This window comes from Pan paniscus, chromosome 1 (genome assembly GCF_029289425.2).
Source record: "Pan paniscus chromosome 1, NHGRI_mPanPan1-v2.0_pri, whole genome shotgun sequence".
In the NCBI taxonomy this organism is placed as follows: Eukaryota; Metazoa; Chordata; class Mammalia; order Primates; family Hominidae; genus Pan; species Pan paniscus.
Window position 1 is genome coordinate 200,986,767 of NC_073249.2, and position 27,338 is coordinate 201,014,104.

Genomic DNA, 27,338 nt, shown 5'->3' on the forward strand with positions numbered 1-27,338 from the left:
AGGCCTGGCAACCTTCATTCCTCCATCCCACTTTTTAAGAAGCTTTCTCTATGCTGAGTGCTGGGAATATAGACAAGTCACAGAACAAGACGCACAACCCAGGAGGGAAACAGGTAATTAACAGGTGTCACAGTGTAATGGGTCTGGTAGGATAATCAGAGGGACCAACCTTTCCTTGGTACAGGAAAGGGCATCCAAGTCAGAACAGGGTGGTGGGGACCGGTCAACGAGGGCTGCCTGGAGGAGTTGACACCTGAGCTGAGTCCCAGATGAGAAGCAGGAGTTGAACAGATAAATAAAAGCAGTGGGGCCAGGCACGGTGGCTCATGCCTGTAATCCCAGCACTTTGGGAGACCGAGGCAGGCAGATCACAAGTTCAAGAGATCGAAACGATCCTGGCCATGGTGAAACCCCGTCTCTCCTCAAAATACAAAAATATTAGCTGGGCGTGGTGGCGGGCATCTGTAGTCCCAGCTACTCAGGAGGCTGAGGCAGGAGAATCTCTTGAACCTGGGAGGCGGAGGTTGCAGTGAGCTGAGATCGCACCACTGCATTCCAGCCTGGGCAACAGAGTGAGACTCCATCCCCCACCACAAAAAAAAAAAAAAAAAAAAAGTGGTGGGGGTGTTCCAGACAAAGGGAGCAGCACATGGAGGGTGGAGAGAGGCGAGATGGCAGCATGTGAGCGTGGCTGGACTGTGGATGCAGGTGCACTCGTCTCCCACTAAGGAGTCCCACCTAAGCATCCTAGAAATCCGGGGCCAGAAGGATCTTAATCATCAACAAATCCAACCTCCTCCTTTTCCAAATGAAGCCCAGAGAGGGGAAGCCATTTTTCCAGGGTCACATAGAAAGCTAATGATGGAGAATAGACTCAAACTCACTGCACTGCCTGAGTTTTGGATTTTCTTTTTTTCCTTCCATTCCTTCCCTCTGCCCTTCCCTCCCACTGTCCTCCAATTCATATTTCTCACGTGCCTACTTTGCACCAGCCCAGTACCCTGACCTCCTTGCCCTAGAACCTTAGGCTTCCAGAGCCTAGGTCATCACCACCTCTTCCTATCAAACCTCCTCCCCACACCCCGTTCCTGCCTGACCTTTCCTACTCATTAAAAATCCAGATGCCTAGGTTGCTTCCCATACCAACAAGATCAGAATGTCTGGGGGCGGGGGCCAGGTGTCAGTATTTTTTAAAGATCCCTGGATGATTCCATTTGTAGCGAAGTTTGAGAACCACTGTTTTAGCCCTGATGAAGGGCCCCTCCACCTCCTGTCCCTTGGCCTCTGGGTTGCAGATGACCTGGTGATTTTTCTTTTTCTTCCAGATGTACTTCTGGACTCACGGGCCTGGGCCCCACCCAGCACAGATCTCTGCTGAGCAATCTTGTCTCCACTCTGTTCCTGCCCTTTGCCCAGCCCTGGGCCTCCAATCTGCATTGATTACCTGGTCTGACCTCTCTCACCATCCCTAGGTACTTAATAAATATTTGCTGTTGATGATAGCAATGACCTTGAGACTGATGAACAGTCTGGCCAAGAGGATCCTTGATGTGGAAGATAGAAAAAGCCTTTGGGGTCAGGCAGACTTGGATTCTAATACCAGCCAGTTCCGCTTGCTGTGTCTGAGCCTCAGTTTACTCATCTGTGAAGAGGAGGTAGCAAGAATGAAAATGCCTGCCTTGTGGTTTGTTGTAAGGACAGACACTGCCAACGTAGAGGGCCCAGAAGCTCACAGACCAGTTGCTCTGAGAGCAGACCACTCTTGCCCTGATGGTAGGGAACTATTTTTGTGTGTGGCAAGTGGGACCTTAGGAAGGAAGGCAACTGTGAGGCTTCTGAGAAGGACCCTACACAAGGGAGTTTCCTCCCAGGGCAGGTGAATGGAGAGGGTGGCAGAAGCCTACGGGAAGGGGTCACAGGGATCAGCTAGAGAGTGCCACCACCCTTCCTGGGGAATGCAGGGCAAGGTCCCTGGTGGGAGTTTTCCTGGGAAGCCAAAGAAGCACCCAACGAAGACAGAATCAACATTTGGGTACCTTCAGTACCCAGAGGCAGCAATGCCAACTACAACCACACTGGAAGAAGAAGACCTTCTCCGCATAGATTCTCTGATCTCTTCCTCCTTCACGGCACCAGCCCTGGGGAACCAGCATGGTGGGGAAATAATGAAGCTGGAATACAACCACTTACAGACTTCACAACCTCCTCCTGTAGATACCAAAGGGATTTTAGGATTACATTTTATTTCTCACCTGAGCAAGAAAAGCTACAGGAGCATCTCAAGCAGAGGGCAGGAGTCTCCAGAGGAGTTCAAGGGGCTCTGACAAGAAAAATCAAGGGGCTGTGTTCAAGAACTGGCTCCCTTGGCGATTATATTACAAAGCCCATGTGTGCTGGACGCTGATGAAATTGCTGCCAAATGCCTGTGTAGCCTTGGCAAGGCCCTTTATTTCTCTGGGTCTCCGTTTCTCTCTCTCTTTTTTTTTTTTTTTTGAGGCAGAGTCTCACTCTGTCGCCCAGGCTGGAGGGCAGTGGCGTGATCTCGGCTCACTGCAAGCCCCACCTTCTGAGTTCACGCCATTCTACTGCCTCAGCCTCCCGAGTAGCTGGGACTACAGGTGCCCACCACCACACCTGGCTTATTTTTTGTATTTTTAGTAGAGATGGAGTTTCACCATGTTGGCTAGGCTGGTCTGGAACTCTGGACCTCAAGTGATCCACCCACCTCGGCCTCCCAAAGTGCTGGGATTACAGGCATGAGCCACTGTGCCTGGCCTGGGTCTCCGTTTCTCTAGCTGTGAAATGACTGTTCTAAAAGAGCCCTGCCGGACTTTGGCAGTCTGTAAGAAGACCTGAGTTCTTCTCTCAGTTCCAAGCAGGAAAATTGAACGTACCCTGAGCCCAGAGCCTGCAACAAACTCTGAGCAGCCTCAGGAAGTCAGGCAGTGAAGTCCAAAAAATGATCTCTTCTGTATAGGGAGAAAATAAAAGCTTAAAAATTTGTAGTTTGAAGATGTCAGTTGCCATGTCAATTTTTATATTATTATTTTTTCCATTTCCTGGTAATGAGATGCTGTGTTATCTTTATTTATTTATTTATTTGTTAGAGACGGGGTCTCGCTTCGTCGCCCAGGCTGCAGGGTACTGGCGCAACTATAAGCTCACCGCTGTCTGGAATTCCTGGGTTCAAGTGAACCTCCCACCTCAGCCTCAGCAGCTGGGACTAGAGGCACATAATACCACACCCAGCTAATATTTAAATGTTTTGTAGAGACTGTGTCTCACCATGTTGCCCAGGCTATTCTCCAACTCCCGGGTTAAGCAATCCTCTGGCCTCAGCCTCCCATGTTCTTTTTTAAACAGCTTCTTTAGAGCACAACTTACATACCATAAAGTTCACCTCTTTTAAAAGTGTACATTGCGCCGGGCGTGGTGGCTCACGCCTGTAATCCCAGCACTTTGGGAGGCCGAGGAGGGTGGATCACGAGGTCAGGAGATCGAGACCATCTTGCCGTCTTGGCTAACAGGGTGAAACCCCGTCTCTACTAAAAATATGAAAAATTAGCCAGGCGTGGTGGCACGCATCTGTAGTCCCAGCTACTTGGGAGGCTGAGGCCGGAGAATGGCGTGAACCTGGGAGGCAGAGCTTGCAGTGAGCCGAGATGGCACCACTGCACTCCAGCCCGGGTGACAGAGTGAGACTCCGTCTCAGAAAAAAAGTGTACATTGCAATGACTTTTAGTAAATGTACAGGGTTTTGCAACCATTACCTCGATCTAATTTTATTTATTTATTTATTTATTTATTTATTTATTTATTTATTGAGATGGAGTTTCACTCTTGTTGTCCAGGCTGGAGTGCAATGGCGCGATCTCGGCTCCCTGCAACCTCTGCCTCCTGGGTTCAAGCGATTCTCCTGCTTCAGCCTCCTGAGTAGCAGGGATTACAGGCGCCTGCCACCATGCCCAGCTACTTTTTTTTTTTGTATTTTCAGTAGAGATGGGGTTTTGCCATGTTGGCCAGGCTGGTCTCGAACTCTTGACCTCAGTTGATCCACTCGCCTCAGCCTCCCAAAGTGCTGGAATTACAGGCGTGAGCCACTGCGCCCGGCCCTATTATTATTATTTTTTTCTTAGAGACAGAGTGTGGCTTTGTCACCCAGGCTGGAGCACAGTGGTGCAATCATAGCTCACTGCAGCCTTGAACTCCTGGCTTAAGCAATCCTCCCGCCTCAAGTCCTCCACCTCAGGCATGCACTACCACGCCCAGCTAATTAAGGTGACATTAAATAGACCTGAGGGAAGTGAGGAGATCAGCCCTGCCGCTGTTTGTTGTGTGACCTGAGCCAGGCACAGGGCCTGACACCTATCTTGAAGTTCTTAATTTTTATTTATTTATTTATTTATTTATTTATTTATTTATTTATGTAGACAGTTTCGCTCTTGTTGCCCAGGCTGGAGTGCAATGGCGTGATCTCGGCTCACGGCAACCTCCGTCTCCTGGGTTCAAGTGATTCTCCTGCCTCAGTCTCCTGAGTAGCTGGGATTACAGGCATGTGCCACCATGCCTGGCTAATTTTGTATTTTTAGTAGAGACGAGGTTTCTCCATGTTGGTCAGGCTGATCTCAAACTCCCGACCTCAGGTGATCAGCCCATCTAGGCCTCCCAAAGTTCTGGGATTACAGGCATGAGCCACCGCACCCGGCCTGAAGTTCTTAATTTTTGTGTACATTTTCATTGTGTACAGGGTATGTAGCCAGTCCTGCTGAGGCCAAATGAATTCCAGGCAGAAGGAACACCAAGTGCAAAGCTCACAGAGTGGGCAGGTGTTAACATCTTTGAGTCTGGAGTAGGAAAGGAGGCCATGGTTGGTCTCTCCTCTCTTTCTGCCCTTTGCCCTTTCTTCTCCTCCCCAGCTGCCCACTGTGGTTCTGGCACCTCCAGGGCTGATGCAGGAGGGAGAGGAAAGAGGTTCCGGAGTCAAGAAGGGCCTGACTCCTGGGTACTGTCTTGAGCAAGCATTGATGCTCTCTGGGCTTTGCAGGGGTTTAAAGCTGATGCTCGGCCCGGTGCAGTGGTTCAAGCCTGTAATTCCAGCACTTTGGGAGGCTGAGGTGGGTGGATCACCTAAGGTTAGGAGCTCGAGACCAACCTGACTAACATGGTGAAACCCCGTCTCTACTATAAGTACGAAAAATTAGCCGGGTGTGGTGGTGCGCGGCTGTAATCCCAGCTACTTGGGAGGCTGAGGTGGGAGAATAGCCAAGATTGCACCACTGCACTCCAGCCTACGCGACAAAGTGAGACTCTGTTTCAAACAAACAAACAAAAAGCTGACGCTCTTTCTCGTTTGGGGGGTGAGAGGAGCACTTTCATGGAAGTCCTCGTCCGGCTCCCCACCGCAAAGCCTGGGACAGAGACCTATGTGCCAGAGTTTGTATGGGAGGTGATCCCAGGAGGTCGAGTGAGACAGGAAGGAGGTTGCTGCTTTAGGAAATGGAGTCCAGATTCCAGGAAACCCAATGGGCAGACAGAACGGGTTGTTTTCTTTTGGACCAGAGTCCGGGGTTTCCTCAACTGCTCCCGCATCCCACTGGGTGTCAGCTGCGTGTGCCTCTAGTCTGCATCTGAGCTAGTGGGCTAGGCAGCCCTCCCAGCTTCAGAGGGAGCCCTGAGGCAGAAAGCGGAGGAACACCAGGTGGGCGAGTGGGGTGGGGCTGGTGTCAGCATGCGCGGCACCGTCCCCACTGCAGAGGCCGACCTGAGCTAGACCGAGAAGGTGTGACCTGGCACATTCTTATGCCTGCGGCCCTGGGGGTGGTCCCTGCAGGGTCTCCCGGCTGCACCCTTGTGGAAGGTGGATGGGTCTCCACCAGCCAGGTGCTCATTGATGACTCCCTCAATCCCAGGACATCACAGATGCCTCCAGCTTCTTCCTGCTGAGGCCTCACGCCACCAGAGGAGAACTTCCTGGGATCTGGATCCGAGGCCGCCCCAGGCAGACTCTCTCCTGTGGCCACCTGTGTGTGCGGTGCCCTCTGGCCGCAGCCCTCTACTCCACCGCCTTAGGGGGCTTCAGCCAGTCCTTTCTCTTTGGCTTCTCAGGCAAGAGTCAGACACCAGGTCATAGGTCCTGGGGCACACCCAGCACACACTCTCTGACTAGTCTTTTGGAAGCCCCCTCCCTGGGCTTGAAGTGAGAGGGAAACTACCCCCTCCCACCCAACTTTCTACCCCTGCTTTCCTAATGTCATCTGCCACCACCAGGTCCCCTGTGCACCAGCCCCAGAGCATGACGAGGCCCCATTCCCTAAGCTTACCCCTCCCCTCCCACCTCTGTGCCCTGGACATACTGTTCCCTTTGCCTGGAAAGTCATTTCCCCTCCTCAAGGCTTGGTGAACTCCTCCTCATTCTGTGAGACTCATCCAAGGAGGCCATAAAGCAGTGAATCTGTCTTGGAAATCAGTCCTGCTCCATTGTGCTCCCACTGCACCGTGCTCACACTGCTCTGTGCTCACACTGCTCTGTGCTCCTACTGCACCGTGCTCCCATCACCTTGTGCTCCTGCTGCATTGTGCTCCCATTGCCCTGTGCTCCTGCTGCACCGTGCTCCCGATGTCCTGTACTCCTGCTGTGGAGTAAAGAATTGAAATAGAGTAATACTTGGCATTTCTTGAGCAGTTACTATACGCCAGGCACTGTAAGCCCTTTCCTTGTACGATTCCATTCGCTCCTCCTGCCAACTCTATGAGGTGAATATCATGACCCTGCTTTTGAGTTGAGGAGACTAGCGTCAGGCGAGGTTACAAAATTTGCCAGGGTCACAAAGACCTGGTACACGGTAGAGTTAAAGTGTGAACCCAGGCAGAATACGCCCATGTGCTTCGCTGCTTTGCTACCTCTAGTGAATGATGGCCTTGTTTGGGGGGAAAAGAAAAGAAGGTGTTGGAGATAGCTCAGGCCCTACACATTGTTTCTCTTGCTTTAGGTCCACTGAAACCCTTACTGATGCTCTCCCAGCTCAGAGCCTGACTCCTTTTGGTCTCTGAGCTGATGCTCTCCCAGCTCAGAGCCTTTTGAGTCCTTTCAGGTACTGGACTTAGGTCTGCCCAGGAATCCAGGCTTGCTGGAGACCTTGATCTACTTGGGGCTGAACCTGGTAGCTGGAAGGGCAGCCTGATGATGCACAGGCTACCCACAAGGCTCCCTTCCAGGGTTCAGAACTCACAGGGTTATAGGGGTCCGGGCTCCTGGAACCATGCATCACTGGGCCTTACCCAGGTGGCCAGAATGCTGTCAGACTGCCCAGACTGGACTGAGGATGGGGGGCAGGGAGGCACTTGGACTGGGGAAAGGAGTTGAGCAGAGCAGGACAGAGAAAGAAGTGTCTGGGCCCCCAGCTTCCCTGCTTGATATCAGCACTGTGGAGCAGATAAGAGCAGGCTTGGATCCAGGTCCACCACTAGCCAACTGGGTGGCCTTGGGCAAGTAGCATTCTCCCAGGCCTGTTTCCTCATCCACAGACGAACATATTGGCAGAACAGCCTCATGGACCTACAGCACATAAAAGGGGCTTTGCATCCGGCCATAACTGTCCACTGTCTTTACTTCTACTGTTTTATCCTTCAGCTCTCAAATAGCCACAGCCTAGTTTCATGCAGTGAATTCTCTCCCACAAGCACACCTCCAGATCCACTTCCCAGAACCTGAATACCTCTGGAGCTGTGTGACCTGGGACACGAAATTTCTCCTCTCTGGGCCTCAGTTTTCCTATCCATAAAATAGGGATTGTAGGGGCAGAAAGGGTAATCTCTTTCCTCTCTGTCATAAGGGTCATGGCTAACAAGCCTGTAACAAAGACAAGTTAACAAGAAAGAAGCATGACAAATTTATTTGATTATAGTTTTATGTGGCACAGAGCCTTCAGAATGAAGACCCAAAGACATGGGGGAAACTGTCCATTTTTATGCTTAGCATTAGAACGTGCCCTTTTTGTCCAGTCATATTTCTCCACAGCTGTCCATATGCCATTAGAATCGCTTAAAATCGCTTGAACCTGGGAGGCAGAGGTTGCAGTGAGCCGAGATAGCGCCACTGCACTCCAGCCTGGGCAAGAAAGCGAGACTCTGTCTCCAAAAAAAAAAAAGGAGACTCAAAAGCAGTCTCTCTCCTGCCTTCCTGTCTCTGACCCCTAAACCATAGAAACTAGAACCTCCTAGAACTAGGTCTGCAACCTCCGCCTCCCAGGTTCAAGCGATTCCAAGCTATTCTAATGGCGTATGGACAGCTGTGGAGAAATATGACTGGACAAGAAGGGCACGTTCTAATGCTAATAAGAGACAGAGTGAAGAAGCCCAGCAAGACCTGTCTGTCCAGATTCTTCTTGGCCTTTCTGTGCAGCGTTCCTCCCTCCTGGGTATGGGGCAGGACCCTTCTGGAATAAGGGTCTTAATTTCTTTCTTTTTTTCTTTTCTTTTTTTTTTTTTTTTCAGAGGGAGTCTAGCTCTGTCGCCCAGGCTGGAGTACAGTGGTACAATCTCGGCTCACAGCAACTTCCACCTCCTGGATTCAAGCAATTCTCCTGCCTCAGCCTCCCGAGTAGCTGGGATTACAGGCACCTGCCACCATGCCCAGCTAATTTTTTATTTTTAGTAGAGACAGGGTTTCACCATGTTGGCCAGGCTGATCTCGAACTCCCAACCTTGTGATCCACCTGCCTCAGCCTCCCAAAGTGCTGGGATTACTAGCGTGAGCCACCATACCCAGCCAAGGGTCTTAATTTCTTTATGACCACATGTTACACAAAAAGACTGGGGTGGGGTGGGGGTGGGAGGCAGGAAAGTTAGAGATAGATTATATATATATATATATATTTGAGATGGAGTCTCACTCTGTCACCAGGCTGCAGTGTAGTGGTGCAATCTTGGCTCACTGCAACCTCTGCCTCCTGGGTTCCAGCGATTATCCTGCCTCAGCCTCCTGAGTAGCTGGGACTACAGGTGCACACCACCACACCCAGCTAATTTTTGTATTTTTAGTAGAGACGGAGTTTTACGATGTTGGCCAGGATGGTCTCCATCTCTCGACCTCGTCATCCGTTCACCTCGGCCTCCTAAAGTGCTGGGATTACAGGCGTGAGCCACCGCGCCCGGCCTGGAGCAATATTTTTAGGTGTTATGCCTGGTTTTGGGGGAAAAGGGTTCTAGTTTCTATGACCTGCATTGGGAAAGAAATATTCTAGTTTCTATGGTTTAGGGGTCAGAGACAGGAGGGCAGGACAGAGACTGCTTTTGAGTCTGCTTTTTTCTTTTTTTTTGGAGACAGAGTCTCGCTTTCTTGCCCAGGTTGGAGTGCAGTGGCGCTATCTCGGCTCACTGCAACCTCCGCCTCCCAGGTTCAAGCGATTCTCCTGCCTCAGCCTCCTGAGTAGCTGGGATTACAGGTGTGCGTCACCACGCCCACCTAATTTTTGTATTTTTAGTAGAAATGGGGTTTCACCATGTTGGCCAGGCTGGTCTTGAACTCCCGGCCTCAAGTGATCCACCCGCCTCAGCCTCCCAAAGTGTTGGGATTACAGGAGTTTGCTTTTTCTTTTCTTCTTTTTCCTTTTTTTTTTTTTTTATTCTTTCCTTCTTTCCATCCATCCATCAAGTGCAGTAGTGAGGAGGGGTAAAGAGTCGAACAAGGAGTTTGATCTGTAACTGACTGAACAATCAAACTGAGATAATTCACTACTTTTGGACCAGACTGAGGCTGCTTCTTAGGCCTTCACTTTGGGGACTTTGGTGTATTATTTTCTGAGCCCCCACAGGATCATCACACTCACCTCAAAGGAATGAATGAGGGTTAAATGAGATAACAGAAAAATCTCTTGTCACCTCTCTGAGCCTCAGCTTCCCAATTTGTAAAATGGCTTAATTATAGTATGTGCTTCGTAGAGTTGTCTGGATCAAAGGAGGTAGTCACTGCAACCATTTAGTGCACCGCTTGGCACATGGCAAGAGCTTAACAAACTGTAGCTTTCTAAAGGAGCCCAGCATGGAGCAGGTGTTCCAAAAATGAAGGCTGAGTCCAAGTCACCTTCCAAGTTTTTAATTTTTATTCACAATAACAGAATATATTCTATTATGCAGAATATCTTCTCCATAATGTCCTTACTTGTTTTCATTGCCTGTTCTCTATCAGCTGTAAATGAAGGTTTTCTATGCTACTCTTCCCATTCATGCAGGTAACAGATTTAACTAATTCTTATGGGTTTGTCTGAACCTGTTGAAGGAGAGACCGGTTTCATGCTATTACATTACGATTATATAACTAACCTTCCTTCCTTCCTTCTTTCCCTTCCTTCCTTTCCTTGCTTCCTTCTTTCTCTCTCCCTTCCCTCCCCTCCTTTCTTTTCCCTTTCCCTTTCCTTTCCTTTCCACAGGGTCTCACTCTGTCACCCAGGCTGGAATGCAGTGCTACAATCATAGCTCTCTGTAACCTGGAACTCCTGGGCTCAACCAGTTCTCCCACCTTGGCCTTCCAAAGTGCTGGGATTACAGGCATGGGCCACCTTGCCTGGCCTGACCATATGAATTTCAAATATAATAGAGAAATACATCTTCCCTAGGACTTTGCAGTGGACAAAGACCCTTCATGCTCATTGCTTTTTTAAATTCTTCTAACAGTGCTGGCAGATTGGTGGTATTATTTCTATTTTACAGATAATAAACCTGTGGCCCAGAGAGAACAAGGAGACTGTCCCAAGATTCCATGGTGAGTTACGGGAGCTCTGGGGCTGGGATCTTCGCATCGTGCTTAGGCACAACCGCCTCTCCCAGTGGTCTCAGAACTCCCTAAGGGCAGAGCGGCTTCTTCTCCTAGGCTGTCTCCTCTTGGCCTCCCATCCGGCAGACTGTGTGCTCCCAAGAGCCGCGGGAGTGGGGGTCTCCCAACTCTGCCTGTTCCAGGTCTTTGCATACTAGAGGAACGGGCAATCTGTGGCATTGTTGATCCAGTATTTACCGAGGGCCTGCTATGTGAAGGGATTCCTCACCCTTCAGGTGCTCCCAGGGCTGGGAATGTGTAACACCAGAGGGTAGAGAGTGGGTGTTTGAATACAGGTCCAGGCTGGGTGCACTCGGCTGGGCAGAGCCGGGGAAGCTGCCCGAGGGGCGGGTTTCGGGTGGGAACTTGAAGAAGCCAGGGGTGCCCAAAGAGGGGGTGGAGCTGCCCCAGCAGAGAAATGAAGGTGCGAACGCTGGGGCGTATCTCGAGCAGAGTGGCCTCGGGAGCAGGGGGCGGGGTGGGCTGAGTAAGCGTAGGGGCCGGCCGGGCTGTAGCTGGGAAACGCAGCCACTCTCCTGCGGCCGCCCTCCCCGACCCTCCCAGGGTCAGCCGGGCCCAGAAGCCGGAGCCTGCGCTTCCCGTCGTCCCGAAGTGCGAGAAGCGCGGCCGCAGCTCTGCGCCGAGGAGCCCCGGGAGTCCACTCCCGGGCCTCGGTCTTCCCATCTGTGTGACGCCACAGGAAGTCCTGAGACGCCACCTCTGCGCGGCCGACCCCTCTCCCGCGCGTGCAACACGTGGGCCTGGCGGGGCAGAGCTGCTTGTGCGCGGCGGGCGGGGTGCGGGGCGCTCGGCGTCGCCCGGGCCCGCGGAGGCGGCTGTAGCCAGAGCGCCCGAGGCCGCCCGCCCTCCCCCGGCTTGGGGCGGGGCCGCTGCCCGGCTGCTCTTTTATCTGCCGGCTCCGCCGACCCGGCCCCCGCGGCCCTCCCAGCTCGGCTCCGGCTCAGGTACGGGGCTGCCAAGACGGGGAGGCCTGGCTGGCCGCAGACGAGGGTGCTCTCCACGGGGCGCGGCGGGGCGGCGGGGCTGCGGGGCTGCGGGGCTGGACGTGGAAAGAGCAAGGCTCCGCGGGGCAGGGGCGGACTTGGGACCCGGGGAAGACAGGCAGGACGCGGAGCCGGAGGGGAGCACCTGCGCTAAGTGAGAGGACGCCCGCCCGGGGAAGCAGCCAGCGGAGGGCGCAGGAAGGAGGAGCTCGCTGGATGGGGGCGTCTTGGGAAGGGTGGGAGGAGCAGAAGGAGCACGGCTGAGGAGGATGCGGATGGGGGGCCTGAGAGCCTGTTTGTCCAGTGAGCAGGGGAGGGGAGGGCTGCTTGGAGAAAATGAAGGATGGAGGGCAGGGAGTGGGTAGGGGCGTCTGGCCCGGGCAAGGCCGCTGCCTTCCTGGAGCAGGACAGTCAGGGAGCTCACTGCTTTCTGGAGGAGGAATCTAGGTGAGACCGGGACAGGAAGGGGTGTGGGTGCCCAGAACCGGCTGATGTGAAGGAGTCCCACTTAGGGATCCAGGAACAGTGGGAATAGCACTGCTGGGGGCCAAGAGGGGCACTTGCTCCATGGGCCCAAGCAGTCTAGACACCTTGGGGGATGAGGGAGCCTCCCCTGGTGTCAGGAGAGCCTGGGGGTCCCCCACACACAGTGAGGGAAGGGGAAAACCCACAGCACTTGCCTCAAGGCTGCAGGCTTTGAAGACCTTCAGAAATTTCCCTGTAGCAGCCCCTGGAGGAGGCCTGTGGGGCTAGGTCAAGCCAAGGCCTCGGAGTCTGAACAGTTTGATGGATTCGGAGTCTGGGTGCTCCTGGGTGGACAGCCCAGGACCCCAAGTCTGAGCTCCTATAGGAGAGAGGGACCCAGCCTCTGGTCATGAGGCCTGTGCTACCTCTGGGTCCTTTTGTTGAGAGGCTGCCCCTCTCCAGCCTTAGTTTCTCTGTCCAGAGGGTTCCTTGCTGGTCAGCAGTGCAGCTCAGGTCCTTTTTCTGTGCCCCATGCTGGGTGACTATAGCTCGTTCACCCAACCTCTCTGGGCCTAAGAGATTCCCCCTCCTCAGAGCGGTTGTAAGTCTCAGCTCCACAGAATACTTTCTTTAAGAATTGCTTTTTCAGGCCATCTGTGGGAGCTCACACTTATAATCCCAGCGCTTTGGGAGGCTGAGGTGAGAGGATGGCTTAAGCCGTGAGTTCAAGGTTGCAGTGAGCTGAGATGGTGCCGCTGTACTCCAGCCTGGGGGACAGAGCATAGACCCTGTTTAAAAAAAAAAAAAAAGTCTGGGTATGGTGGCTCACACCTGTAATCCCAGTACTTTGGGAGGCCGAGGCAGGCGGATCACCTGAGGTCGGGAGTTTGAGACCAGCCTGACCAACATGGAGAAACCCCATCTCTACTAAAAATACAAAATTAGCCGGGCGTGGTGGTGCATGCCTGTAATCCCAGCTACTCAGGAGACTGAGGCAGGAGAATCGAAGCCGGGAGGCGGAGGTTGCAGTGAGCCGAGATCATGCCATTGTACTTCAGCCTGGGCAACAAGAGCGAAACTTTGTCTCAAAAAATAAAAAAAGAAAAGAAAAGAATTAGGCTGGGCACAGTGGCTCATGATTGTAACCCCAGCACTTTGAGAGGCCAACGCGGGAGGATTGCTCAAGCCCAGGAATTCAAGACCAGCCTGGGCAACATAGTGAGACCTTGTCTCTACACATAATAAAAAAATTAGCCAGGCGTGGTATTGTGTGCCTGTGGTCAGGGCTACTCAGGAGGCTGAGGTGGGAGGATCGCTTGAGCCTGGGCAGTTGAGGCTGCAGTGATGGCTGCACTGCACTTCAGCCTGGGGACAGAGTGATACCCTATCTCAAGAAAAGAAATAGTTACTTATTTCATTCTGATCACATTTTCCAGTACAAATACATGGAGGTCCCAAGTGCCAAAGTTACAAAAAAAAAAAAACAACAGTTTCTGTTCAGTTTTGGAAGACATGTAGGGACTTTTTCTTTAAACACTTTGGACCAAGTTGGGGAGTTAGCCTGCATTGAGGGAGGTGACCCAGTTGCTAAGAGACTGGGAGGCCAGCCAGGGATGAAAACTTTGCCTGTATAATCTGTGGTCACCACTGGGTGCCTGGGAGTTACCCACGGTGGACAAAGGGCAAGAGCGCTGGTTTTGGAGTCAGATAGATGTGCTCTGCCCTCCCGCCTCCAGGGCTGGGCTCCCAGGTTGGCTGTGGATCCAGAGAGTTGTGAGGGAGAGGTAAAATGTATGTGAAAGTTCTTGGTAAACACCCAGCCACTATATATTATGAATGGTAGCACCTAATCTCCTTAATGATATTTCAGGTGCCATATTGGGTCATCCTCACTAAAGACCCTTCAAGAGGGTTTTCCTCCAACAGCCCCAGTATTAACATTGGTCTGGCCTTATTATTTGTATCTAATGGGGTTAGACTTTCCCTTCCATGCTGAGAAAAAGTTGTCTTTAAGAGAATGTGCTGAACAATCAGGGCCCGGAAAGGCAACAACGAATATTTTGCATGCCAAGAAGGAGGCAAAAGAGGAAGTGGAATTGTACCCAAATAATACTTATAATAGGTGTTATTTAGCTGAGCTGTAAGCTCCAGGAGGGCAGGGTATTAATATATTGAGGTGTTGGCTGGGCACTGTGGCTCACTCCTATAATCTCAACACTTTGGGAGGCCAAGGTGGGAGGATGACTTGAGACCAGGAGTTCGAGACCAGCCTGGGCAACATAGCAAGACCTCGTCTCTACACATAATTTTAAAAAATAGGCATGGTAGCATGCGCCTGTGATTCCCAACTACTCAAGAGGCTGAAGAAGGATCACCGGAGACTGGGAGGTCAAGGCTGCAGTGAGCTGTGTTTGCACCACTGCACTCCAGCCTGGGCGACAGAGCATGACCCTGTCTCAAAAAAAAAAAAAAAAAAATCCTGTGGTGTTACCATTGGTATGAATTCCTTGGGCTGTTAGTTCTACGAGGGCAGTGGTTTAAATGGCTCTGTCACTGAGGAAGCTGCAGCGCCTGGCACATAGGAGGCCTAAAGTAAATATTCTTGGACTGTCCCAGGGCCTAAGGGCCCTTGGAAGTCACTGGTGAATTTACTCTCTCCTTTGACATTTGGAGAAACAGGGCCAAGAGGGGAAGGGACTTGTCCAAGGTCACACAGGGATTGAGTGGCTGAGTCAGGATGAGAATCCCACAGAAACGGCAGAGCCAGCACTGTGCCAGAGCCAACACCTGGCATCCATGGCTTTGTTTTGCTTCCACAAGAGCCCAAGAGGCAGCTATTTTAATCCTCTGATTCCAAAGAGGAAACAAGCTCAGAGAGGTTGAGGGACTGTTGCAGAGTCACACAGCAGGTGAATTCCAGACCCGAAATTTCATCCTCACATAAAAATGAGGCCTGTGGCGTCTCTTGAAACAGCCTGCCGGAGAGCCTGCAGAGATTAGTGGAGGAGGTCCACCACCAGGGCAGCAGTCTTCTCCAGTTCTCCAGGCTCACCACCTGGCTGGCTTCCCTCCAGGCTGGATCTTCCTAGGCCCTGTGGGCATTTGTGTGGGTGAGCCCGTTGGGGCAGGGAGCCTGTCTGCTTCATTTTCTGTGTGCCCCAGCACACAGAATGCCTGGGTAGCGTTGAGGCTGGCATATAGTATAAGCACTGAGTGAAATCTGTGAGATGGGGGTAACCCAGGGCTCTCCCTCTCCATAAGCCCATTTTCCACCACCTCCCTGCAGCCTGGTCTGCTTTGCCCCACGGGTGTTATGGGAACCTTTGACAGTGTGTATCCTTGGAGAGCAGGTGGGGGCTTGCAAGCCTTCGTTAAGGAGAGAGGTGAGGAGGGCTGACCTTGAGTTGAGGAATATGAATTGGGAGGGGTGAGGAAGTGGAGGGGAGGGGAAGGGAGGAAGGAGCGGCTCAGGCTGACAGAGGCACTCCCACTGGAGCCCTGGAGATCGCACTTCAGAGGTTCAGCCAACCCAGAAGACTCCCAAACCTTCTGCAAGACATGTCCAGGCCAGACCGTATGCCATTTGGATCACCTGCTAATTTGGTTCACCCTCTTGTGCCCTCGTGCTCTCCTGGGCTTCTGAGCTGCTGGAGTTGAGGCCCCTTCCCCTGGGACTGTCACTGCTTAGCCACGTCTCTTGGGCCTGTGGGTAAGCACCAATTTTCAGGGCTCTGTGAATTCAAAACAGTTACTCTGAATGGTCTTTGCTAAGAACAATTTAATGATTAAGTAAGGTCAGTGTCCTTGGAAGTCCAAACTCTAGCCAGATTTCCCTGGTCTACACCCCTAGGGATAAGGTAAATGTTTAAGCACACAGTGAACTTCCTGAGGCCCCCAAATCTAATGGAACTAGCTATTGAGGGCTAAAAGAGGATGGTTTTTTTAGAAAACTCGAAGCAAATCTCTCAGGCTGGGGATATTTCAAAGACTACTACTATTATTATTAATAATAATTGCAATATTTGTTGAGTCCCTAAATGAAGCTAAAACTTTGTTCTAATAAATTTAATCTTTACAGCAACCTATGAGGTAGATAATATTGTCATTCCCATGAAGGAGCTAAGGATCAGAGAAGGTAAGTCACTTGTCTAAGGTCACATAGCTAGCATGTTATGCAATCAGGAGTCAAACCTGGTTTGTTTGAATCTGAAGTCCATCTCCTCTGTGCACTTTTATACCGTCTGCTTTTTCCTTTATTCCTAACCTTCTTCCATGCTGATTCCCACTGAGTAGTGGACAGGAACCACTGAAGTTTGCCTGACACCATCAACCAGGCCCTAGTCACCTGGCTTTGCCTTTGCCCTGCTGTGTGATCTTAGGTAAGTCAAACTTTTCAGCTGGCCCTCGGTTTCCCCATAAGTCTCATGCAGAGGTGAATGGTGAGCTGCTTGCTGCAGCAGAGGCCTGGCTAGGAAGGCACACAGTTTAGCATGGATTTCACCACTATGGGAGTGGTGAAGTTGGGGAGGAGAGGTGTGGGAGGTTGTCTTTAGCCCCACCCTCTGGTGACATCACACAAGACACCCCCAGTCCCTGGAAGCCCCGCCCCTAGTGCCCCTCATCTGTGGAAGTGCTCAGCATCTGGTGAATTTGCCCAGTCCCATAGTAGAGGTCACCAGCCCCCAGGCTTGAGAGAAACCCCCAGGTACCTAGTGCAATTTGCCAGACTTGGAGGGGCCCATGGAGGTGGGCTGGGCTGAGCTGCCTGAATAGACAGGGCCCAGCAGCCTGGTGGGCACACGACTCAGAGGCTGACCACTCAGAGGATGCCCTGATGGTGCCCTCCGGATATCCATCCTCTCATCCTGCTGGCTCAGGCTTGACCCCTGCCCCTGCTTTTTCCTTTCCCCTGGATCAGAGTCCCTTTCCATGGAGTCAGGAGGTGGAAACTAATTCTGAAAACAGACCTACTTAGGTGGAGTGAGGCCTCTAGCTGAGGTCTAAAGAAAATAGGGCAGTGGGGTCTCTGTCATCCTAGCATGGTGCCTCAGGTTTTGTCCATAGGGCCCATTATATCTGGGGGAGGGAGGTATAAGCGAGCGCTGTCACTCACCTAAGGAGGTGGCTTGAGCCAGGGCCTCCCTGGAGAAGATCAGCAGCAAGCAGGTAGCCAGCAACTGAGGGAGACTGAATTGCTAGAAGCCTAAGAAAGTAATTTATAAGAAAGAGCCTGGTTGCCTGCTTTAGACCAGGATTTTGCAAAGTTGTTCTGTAGGATGCAGACAAGTGTGCCTGGAGCAGGGCAGCAGTAGTGTCTGCAAGCATCTACAGCCCAGTCCTGGCTCCACCTCCCTCCCCCATCCTCCAACCTTGGGTAAGGAGCTTTTTTTTTTTTCTTTCTTTTTTCTTTTTTTTTTTTTTTAGAGAGTCTCACTTTGTCGCCCAGACTGGAGTACAGTGGCACGATCTCGGCTCACTGCAATCTCAGCTCCCCGAGCTCAAGCGATTCTCCTGCCTCAGCCTCCTGAGTAGCTGGGATTACAAGCATGCACCACCATGCCCGGCTAATTTTTGTATTTTTAGTAGACATGGGGTTTCCCAGTATTGGCCAGGCTGGTCTCGAACTCCTGACCTCAGGTGATCCGCCCACCTCGGCCTCCCAGTGAGCTGGGATTACAGGTGTGAGCCACTGCGGCCAGCTGGGAGCTTTCGACTTCTCTGAATTTCATTATCCGCAACAACAAAATGGGCAGAATAGTACTTACCTCCCAGGCAAGTTATGAGAGTTAATTGCAACAGGACTGTAAAGAGTGGGCATATAGTAAACACTTTCTACATTTAAACTGGCTTTTTTTTTTCTTCTTGAGATGGAGTCTCACTCTGTTGCCCAGGCTTGAGTGCAGTGGTGCGATCTTGGCTCACTGCAACCTCCGCCTCCCGGGTTCAAGGCCTTCTCCTGCCTTAGCTTCCCGAGTAGCTGGGACTACAGGCACGTGCCACCACGCCCAGCTAATTTTTGTATTTTTAGTAGAGACGGGGTTTCACCATGTTGGCCAGAATGGTCTCGATCTCTTGACCTCGTGATCCACCCACCTCGGCCTCCCAAAGTGCTGGGATTACAGGTGTGAGCCACTGCGCCCGGCCTCAAGTGGCTTTATAATATAATTATTACTAGGGAAGGAATCCGTGGTCACATAAGCTTGGCAAATGTTGATTCAACAAAGCTAAGCCAACTTCTTTGCTGCAGGACTTCTTAGAGCTTTTTTTTTTTTTTTTGAGAAAGGGTCTCACTCTGTCACCCAGGCTGGAGTGCAGTGGCACAGTCTTGGCTCCCGGCAACCTCTGCCTCTGAGGCTCAAGGGATCTTCCTGCCTCAGCTTCCCAAGTAGCTGGGACTACAGGTGCACACCACCACACCTGGCGAATTTTTGTATTTTTTCATAGAGACGGGGTTTTACCATGTTACCCAAGCTGGTTTCGAACTCCTGATTGCAAGTGATCCGCCTGCCTCGGCCTCCCAAAGTGCTGGGATTACAGGCATGAGCCATCGTGTCCAGCCCTTCTGAGAGTCTTTAATGTGCTGTTATATCTTGGGAAGTTCCAAGAGTGGGATATGGAGCACAGGACTGGACTTATCAGATCACAGGCACCCAGGAGCTAGGTGTCCACAGGGCACAGCCATCGCCATCATTCGCTGGTCTTTGCCGCAGTAGTGGAATAGAAACCTTGCTGGGTGGGAGGACTCTGGGGAAGGCCTTCCAGTTTCTGGGCTCTGCTTTCCTAAGTGTAAAACAAGAGAGTTGCCCAAGATGCTTTCAGAGGTCTTTTCTGGTCCCCCCAAGGTTCTCAGTTGGGAAGACAAAGTTGTGGACAAGAGTGGGGGCCAGATTGTTGAGGTTGAAACCATCTCTTGGGGAGATGGAGAAATCCAGAACTGGCTCCCCAACCAGCAAGGCTGGCCAAGGGAGGTCTTGTGCTCTGGATGGAAGTGGCCCCGTCAATTAGTGCAGCAGCAATGTCTGCTTCCTAAATCTGCCCTGTGCCAGGCTCGCTGGGGAATAGAAGAGTCCTGCACATGCCTGTTGTCCTAAGTAGCAGCCCCTGTGCAGCAGTGTAACGACTCCTGCTTCCCCACTGGACTAGGAAAGCCTGGGGAGCAGGGCTGATGCCAGAATCCTAATGCAGGAGGAGCTTAGGAATGCAAATCAGGCTCTGGAGATGTGGGCTTGTGGGGGTGGGGTCGTCTTGATGCTGCCCTTGCATAGCAAGCACTCTGCATTTACTTGGACTGTGTGTGACTTATTTGATTGGTTTTGGGGGTGATCACAGTGCCGCTGGGGGCACAGAACATGAATGCTTTATCCTGCCTGAATCTCTTTTCCTTGTCTGGTGACTGGTGCAGAGGTAGTCACAATAAATATCTGATGAACCTGAACACTGAGTCCAGTAAGTAAGCTTGGAGGGAATTTATTTGGCAGGCAGGGAGGGATTGTCTGGCAGGTTTTTCAATAACTATTTGAGTTAATGAATAACACAATGAATGACGGTAAGCCTGAATTATGTAATTGAAGCCAGGTAAAACAGTATAAAATTAGGAAACGATAAATAGCCCTTGCCACCTTGTGTTGCAAAGTGCATTTTAGGGTAGTGGTTAAGAGCACAGTGGCTCACATTTGTAATCCCAGCACTTTGGGAGGCCGAGTGGGAGGGTCGCTTGAGGCCAGGAGTTCGAGACCAGCCTGGGCAACAAAGTGAGACCCTGACTCTATAATAAAGTAAAAATAAATTTTAAAAATCAGCTGGGCATGGTAACATGTACATGTAGCCCCAGCCACTTGGGAGGCTGATAGGAGGATTGCTTGAGTCCATGAGGTCAAGGCTGCAGTGAGCTGTGATTATACCACTGTGCTCCAACCTGGGGGACAGAGCAAGACGCTATCTTAAAAACAAAACAAGGCTGGGTGCCGTGGCTCACGCCTGTAATCCCAACACTTTGGGAAGCCAAGGTAGGTGGATCACCTGAGGTCAGGAGTTCGAGACCAGCCTGGCCAATGTGGTGAAACCCTGTCTACTAAAAATACAAAAATTAGCTGGGCGTGGTGGCGGGCACCTGTAATCCTAGGTACTCGGGGGGGCTGAGGCAGGAGAATTGCTTGAACCCAGGAGGCGGAGGTTGCAGTGAGCCAAGATTGAGCCATTGCACTCCAGCCTGGGTGACAGAGCAAGACTCTGTCTCAAACAAACAAACAAACAAAACACACAAAAAACCAGACTTGAGTTCAGAGCATGCCTCTGCCATTTGCTACTTCCTGGCTAGGTGGGTGGGCAAGGCACCTAACTTCTCTGTACTTCAGTTTCCTTACCTGGAAAATGGGAATAATGATAGTGTTTGCCTCTCAGGGTTGCCGGGAAGCTTCTAGCAGGTGCTGTGTGAGCATTTGCTATGATTTGTTTTTGTTTCTATATCTTTTGCCAGATCATGACATTCCTGAGGGCAGGGATCAAATCTTTCACTCTGTTCTTTGTCCCATCCAGCACAGGGTCTGAGGCAAAGAGGGGCTCAGTAAGTGTTTGTTAAATGAATGAATCAAGGTTAAACTGTGTAACCCATTATAGGTCAGGGGAAAGTGGGATTGGGGGAGCAGTAAGGAGGCCCCAGAGGTGGCAGCTTGTACTGGTCTTAAAGGATTTCAGTGCAGGGAAAGGAAGGTGGCACAGGGTGTGACATTGGGGTTAGGTGGGGAATAAGGGTAGTAGGAGCAGGTCATGTGGGCCTTGAATGCCAGGGTAAGGGGTTATATTGGATTTATTTGGAACTAGCAACCATGGGCAGTTGGGGGAGGGCCTGGAGAGGGGATTTTGAGAGTGGGGGTGTGGTTCATCAGTTGTTAAATGGGGACTTTCAGGAAAAAAGTGGTCTTTTGAGTTGGGCCTGGAAAGATATGAAGTGTCATCAGAATGGTGTCATGTTGTTCTTTCTTTTTCTTTTTTTTTTTCTGAGACGGAGTTTCCCTCTTGTTGCCCAGGCTGGAGTGCAATGGTGCGATCTCGGCTCACCGCAACCTCCGCCTCCTTGGTTCAAGTAATTCTCCTGCCTCAGCCTCTGGAGTAGCTGGGCTTATAGGCAGGTGCCACCACGACTGGCTAGTTTTGTATTTTTATTTATTTATTTATTTATTTATTTATTTATTTATTTTTGAGATGGAGTCTCACTCTGTCGCCCAGGCTGGAGTGCAGTGGCGTGATCTTGGCTCACTGCAAGCTCCACCTCTCGGGTTCATGCCATTCTCCTGCCTCAGCTCCCGAGTAGCTGGGACTGCAGGTGTCTGCCACCACGCCTGGCTAATTTTTTGTATTTTAGTAGAGATGGGGTTTCACCGTGTTAGCCAGGATGGTCTCGATCTCCTGACCTCATGATCTGCCCGCCTCGGCCTCCCAAAGTGCTGGGATTACAGGCGTGAGCCACCATGCCCGGCCTAGTTTTGTATTTTTAGTAGAGACAGGGTTTCTCCATGTTGGTCAGGCTGGTCTCGACCTCCCGACCTCAGGTGATCCGCCTGCCTCAGCCTCCCAAAGTGCTGGGATTACAGGCGTGAGCCACTGCACCCGGTCATGCTGTTCTTTCATTCAGCAAACATTGAGTGCCAGCTACTTGCTAAGCACCAGGGATTCACAAAATAATGAGACAAACTGCCTCCCCTTGATGAGCTCATATGAACAATCATGAGTGCCAGCTACTTGCTAAGCACCAGGGATTCACAAAATAATGAGACAAACTGCCTCCCCTTGATGAGCTCATATGAACAATCATGAGAAGTGTGAAAATGGTCAAAGGATGGTCTGATGATAAGCACTCAAGTGGAGGGGTCATCGTAGGAGGTTCAGGAGGCCAGGGAAAGCATCCCAGAAGAAATGTGTTTTTTTGTTTGTGGTTTTTTTTTTTTTTTTTGAGACGGAGTCTCGCTGTCGCCCAGGCTGGAGTGCAGTGGCGCGCACTGCAGGCTCCGCCCCCTGGGTTCACGCCATTCTCCTGCCTCAGCCTCCCGAGCAGCTGGGACTACAGGTGTCCCCCACCTCGCCTGGCTAAATTTTTGTATTTTTAGTAGAGACGGGGTTTCACCGTGTTAGCCAGGATGGTCTCCATCTCCTGACCTTGTGATCCGCCCGTCTCGGCCTCCCAAAGTGCTGGGATTACAGATGTGAGCCACCACACCTGGCCCCTGTTTGTTTTTTTAGGAGACAGGATCTCGCTTGAGATCAAGCTTGATCAAGCTTGAGTGTAGTAGTGTGATCAGAGCTCACTGTATATCAAATTCCTGGGCTCAGGGGATCCTCCTGCCCCAGCCTCTCCAGTAGCTGGGACTACAGGCACATGCCACCACACCTGGCTAACTTTTTTGTAGAGATAGGATCTCACTACATTGCCCAGGCTGGTCTTGAACTCCTGGCCCCAAGCAATCCTCCTGCTCTGACCTCTCAAAGTGCTGGGATTACAGGAGTGAGGCCGCATGCCTAGCCAAGAAATGGGTTTTTGAGGAATGAATAGGGGTTTGCCTAGTAGGCAAGATGAGGAAAATGTCTCAGGCAGAGGGAACGGCTCCTGTAAAGCTACAGACATGTGAAAGAGCAGTCCAGGGGTTGGTGGGGCTGTGTCTGGATTTGAAGTGCACTGTGGTTGTGCAACAAGACTGGAGAGGGTAGCAGGGACCAGGTCATGCAGGGTAATGGAGGGTCAGTAGGGGACCCTGGCCACTCTCGAGGAGCTAGATAGGTAGAGGCAGTGGGTCTATTAGCAAGGTCATTATTGCCACCAGTTGAACACTAATGGTGGCATGAACACGGGCTGAGAGCGCCTCACCCCTCTCATGTGTTTCACATGGCCAGATCTGTTCTTTAGGAGAGAAAACAGCTGGTGCTGCTGTGTAGAGCCTGGACCAGAAAGGAAATTAACAAGGCAGGGAGCCTTATTAATTAATACATTCCTCAAACATTTATTGAGCACCTACTATGTGTCAGGCACTGTTCTAGGTACCTGGAATACATCAGGGATCCTTGCTCTCATGAGGTCAGAGATGAGGAATTCCACAGGATGAGTCTTCTGTTCTTAAACCGAGTGTAAGGATAAGGCTGACGGAGAGGAGGGAGTAGGATTTGGGCATCAGAGCCCCCCAGCTGCTGCTCGTGGGGGTAAGGACACCAGGCCCCTGACTTTGCTCTGGTCTCTCTCCCAGCTCCCTGCCCAGGCCCACAGCCATAGCCATGGCCCAGAAACTCAGCCACCTCCTGCCCAGTCTGCGGCAGGTCATCCAGGAGCCTCAGCTATCTCTGCAGCCAGAGCCTGTCTTCACGGTGGATCGAGCTGAGGTGCCGCCGCTCTTCTGGAAGCCGTACATCTATGCGGGCTACCGGCCGCTGCATCAGACCTGGCGCTTCTATTTCCGCACGCTGTTCCAGCAGCACAACGAGGCCGTGAATGTCTGGACCCACCTGCTGGCGGCCCTGGTACTGCTGCTGCGGCTGGCCCTCTTTGTGGAGACCGTGGACTTCTGGGGAGACCCACACGCCCTGCCCCTCTTCATCATTGTCCTTGCCTCTTTCACCTACCTCTCCTTCAGTGCCTTGGCTCACCTCCTGCAGGCCAAGTCTGAGTTCTGGCATTACAGCTTCTTCTTCCTGGACTATGTGGGGGTGGCCGTGTACCAGTTTGGCAGTGCCTTGGCACACTTCTACTATGCTATTGAGCCTGCCTGGCATGCCCAGGTACAGGCTGTTTTTCTGCCCATGGCTGCCTTTCTCGCCTGGCTTTCCTGCATTGGCTCCTGCTATAACAAGTACATCCAGAAACCAGGCCTGCTGGGCCGCACATGCCAGGAGGTGCCCTCCGTCCTGGCCTACGCACTGGACATTAGTCCTGTGGTGCATCGTATCTTCGTGTCCTCCGACCCCACCACGGATGATCCAGCTCTTCTCTACCACAAGTGCCAGGTGGTCTTCTTTCTGCTGGCTGCTGCCTTCTTCTCTACCTTCATGCCCGAGCGCTGGTTCCCTGGCAGCTGCCATGTCTTCGGGCAGGGCCACCAACTTTTCCACATCTTCTTGGTGCTGTGCACGCTGGCTCAGCTGGAGGCTGTGGCACTGGACTATGAGGCCCGACGGCCCATCTATGAGCCTCTGCACACGCACTGGCCTCACAACTTTTCTGGCCTCTTCCTGCTCACGGTGGGCAGCAGCGTCCTCACTGCGTTCCTCCTGAGCCAGCTGGTACAGCGCAAACTTGATCAGAAGACCAAGTGAAGGGGGATGGCATCTGGTAGGGAGGGAGGTATAGTTGGGGGACAGCAGTCTGGGTTTGGCTCCAGGTGGGAACAAGGCCTGGTAAAGTTGTTTGTGTCTGGCCCACAGTGACTCTCTGTGCACGACTCAACTGCCAAGGGCGTCACTGGCCAATTCTTGGATTTAGGGATTGGCTAGGAGTTGCTGGGGTCCACTCCTGGGCCTGCCCCAGCTCCTTGCCCAGGGAGAGGGAAAGAGTTAAAGGTGTGGGCCACTCCAGCTTGCCCTTCCACTGCCACTCACTGGGGTGAGGCTGGGGGTCAGCTTGGTGAGGATTGGGGCTTCTAGATTGTCTAGGCAGGAGGTGAAACTTAGGCCAGAGTCAGATTTGAGCTGAGCCAGGGGAGGCCTTGGCAACCTACTTCTACTCAGATTTCATTGCTGGATGCGGAAGGGGCAGGCCCAAAATATATACAGGATCTTACTGTCCCTTGAAGCCCAGCCACAAGTGTTGGAGCTGCAGAGAGACCCCAAAGGTAGTAGATTGTGCCAGATACAAATGGGTCCCATCCAGTGCTTCATACCCCTTCAGTCACTATCCCAGACAGTGAGCCCCAGATCTCCTAGCTCTGGCTTCTGTGTCCCACACAGCCTGTTCCCAGCTTCTCTCCTGGTTCCCTTGTTAAGGATTCATTTATCCATTCAGTGTTTCCTGGGCCTCTGCTCAGAGGCAGGTCACCACTGGGCCCTGTGGATCAATGCAAGATGACAAAGGCTTTTTTTTTTTTTTTTTGAGGAGTTTCGCTCTTGTTGGCTAGGCTGGAGTGCAATGGTGCGATCTCGGCTCACTGCACCTCTGCCTCCCGGGTTCAAGCGATTTTCCTGCCTCAGCCTCCCGAGTAGCTGGGGTTACAGGCATGCACCACCATGCCTGGCTAATTTTCTGTATTTTTAGTAGAGACAGGGTTTCTCCATGTTGGTCAGGCTGGTCTTGAACTCCTGACCTCAGGTGATCTGCCCGTCTCGGCCTCCCAAAGTGCTGGGATTACCGGCATGAGCCACTGCGCCTGGCTGACAAAGGCTTTGATATCAGAATGAACTGTCAAGGGAGGTGCTGGAGAGGGATTAACCTGTGCTGCCTGGGACCCTCAGGGTCTTAGGTTGGGGAGTGTGAATAGGAGTTTGCAGATGGCGAATAGGAAGGGCATTCCAGGCAGAGGGAAACCTGTGCAGAGACCCAGGGGTGTGGAAGGAAAAGTGGGGTTGGGGCTGGGGTGGTCTGGATTATGGCCTGGATGCAATAAAGTACTGTGACAGTAGCCGCCTCTTTGTTTTTTGTCTCCTGTTTCAGGGAGGGGCCCCTGCTCACATTACTGGAGGTTTTCCGGAGGAAGCTGGGGCCCCTGGGAGTGGACACAGGGTGCAGGGAGCAGTTCTTGTTTTATCTTTGCTGGGGGATGGGGTTGGGGCCTTATATACCATATTTATATATACAAAATTTGTTTGGCAAGGGAGTGGGGGGCAGTTTTATTACTAAAGTTTTATAAGTAGTTAAGGTGTTTAAAATATGCATAATCCCACTTTATGATCTGACAAAGACTTTTTTGTTTGGTTTTTCCTTCAATTAAGGAGGGTTTTTTTTGTTTTGTTTTTAGTGGAGGGGGCAGGGGCGTGCACACTCCACCACACATATTGAGCCTCGTCGCATGCGCACCAAAGAAGTATGTTATGTTAACTTTTATAATATTGCTTTTTCCGTAGTACACAGCAATATATATACAATGAAGGAAAATTGGGAAGATAAGAAAACCCAAATTAATTAGAAATATCACTTCACTGCTGAAATATCATGGGGGACCTTATGAAATACACACACATACACACGCACACACACGTAAAATATGTGTATATAAATAAATATTTTGATATAGGCCAGGCACGGTGACTCACGCCTGTAATCCCAGCACTTTGGGAGGCTGAGGCAGGCGGATCACCTGAGGGCAGGAAGTTGAGACAGTCTGGCCAACATGGCGAAAACCCATCGCTACTAAAAATACAAAAATTAGCCAGGCGTGGTGGCACACACCTGTAGTCCCAGCTACTTGGGAGGCTGAGGTGGCAGGATCGCTTGAGCCCAAGAGGTTGAGGCTGCAGTGAGCTGAGACTGTGCCACTGTACCCGAGCCTGGGTGACAAAGCGAGATGGCTCTGTCCACCGTGAAGACAGGCTCTGGCTGCAGAGATGGCTGAGGTTCCTGGCTGACCTGCTGCAGACTGGGCAAGAGGTGGCTGAGCTTCTATCCTCCCTCCACCAAAAAAAAAATTACAAAATTTTTGGCCGGGCGCGGTGGCTCATGCCTGTAATCCCAGCACTTTGGGAGGCCGAGGCAGGCGGATCACGAGGTCAGGAGTTCGAGACCAGCCTGGCCAATGGTGAAACCCCCGTCTCTACTAAAAATACAAAAATTAGCTGGGTGTGGTGGCGTGCAACTGTACTTCCAGCTACTAGGGAGGCTGAGACAGAAGAACCGCTTGAACCCAGGAGGCGGGGCTGCAGTGAGCCGAGATAGCGCCACTGCACTCCAGCCTGGGCGACAGTGAGACTCCATCTCAAAAAAAATTTTTTTTTACATGTACAATATGTAAACATTACATATAATATACATATATTCCATCTATGGAGATTGTGGTTAGGGACGGAAGGATGGGTGGGGGTGCCAGCATTTTTGCATTTCCAAGGGGTTTTCTGAATTCACAAAGTACTTTCACAAACCTCATTTGATCCTC

The 27,338-nt window shown here is 51.6% G+C and overlaps 1 protein-coding gene and 1 pseudogene across 1 annotated transcript; both read left to right on the forward strand.

Moving 5' to 3' along the window:
- Positions 1 to 1,880: 1,880 nt before the first annotated feature.
- On the forward strand, positions 1,881 to 3,005 carry LOC117974288 (uncharacterized; annotated as a pseudogene).
- Positions 3,006 to 10,192: 7,187 nt separating this feature from the next.
- On the forward strand, positions 10,193 to 25,871 carry PAQR7 (progestin and adipoQ receptor family member 7). Its single transcript, XM_055113874.2, has 4 exons — positions 10,193 to 10,229; positions 10,672 to 10,759; positions 11,029 to 11,775; positions 23,511 to 25,871. The coding sequence occupies exons 1-4, from the start codon at positions 10,193 to 10,195 to the stop codon at positions 24,571 to 24,573; spliced, it is 1,935 nt and encodes a 644-aa protein (XP_054969849.1). The 3' UTR covers positions 24,574 to 25,871.
- The last annotated feature ends 1,467 nt before the right edge of the window (positions 25,872 to 27,338 follow it).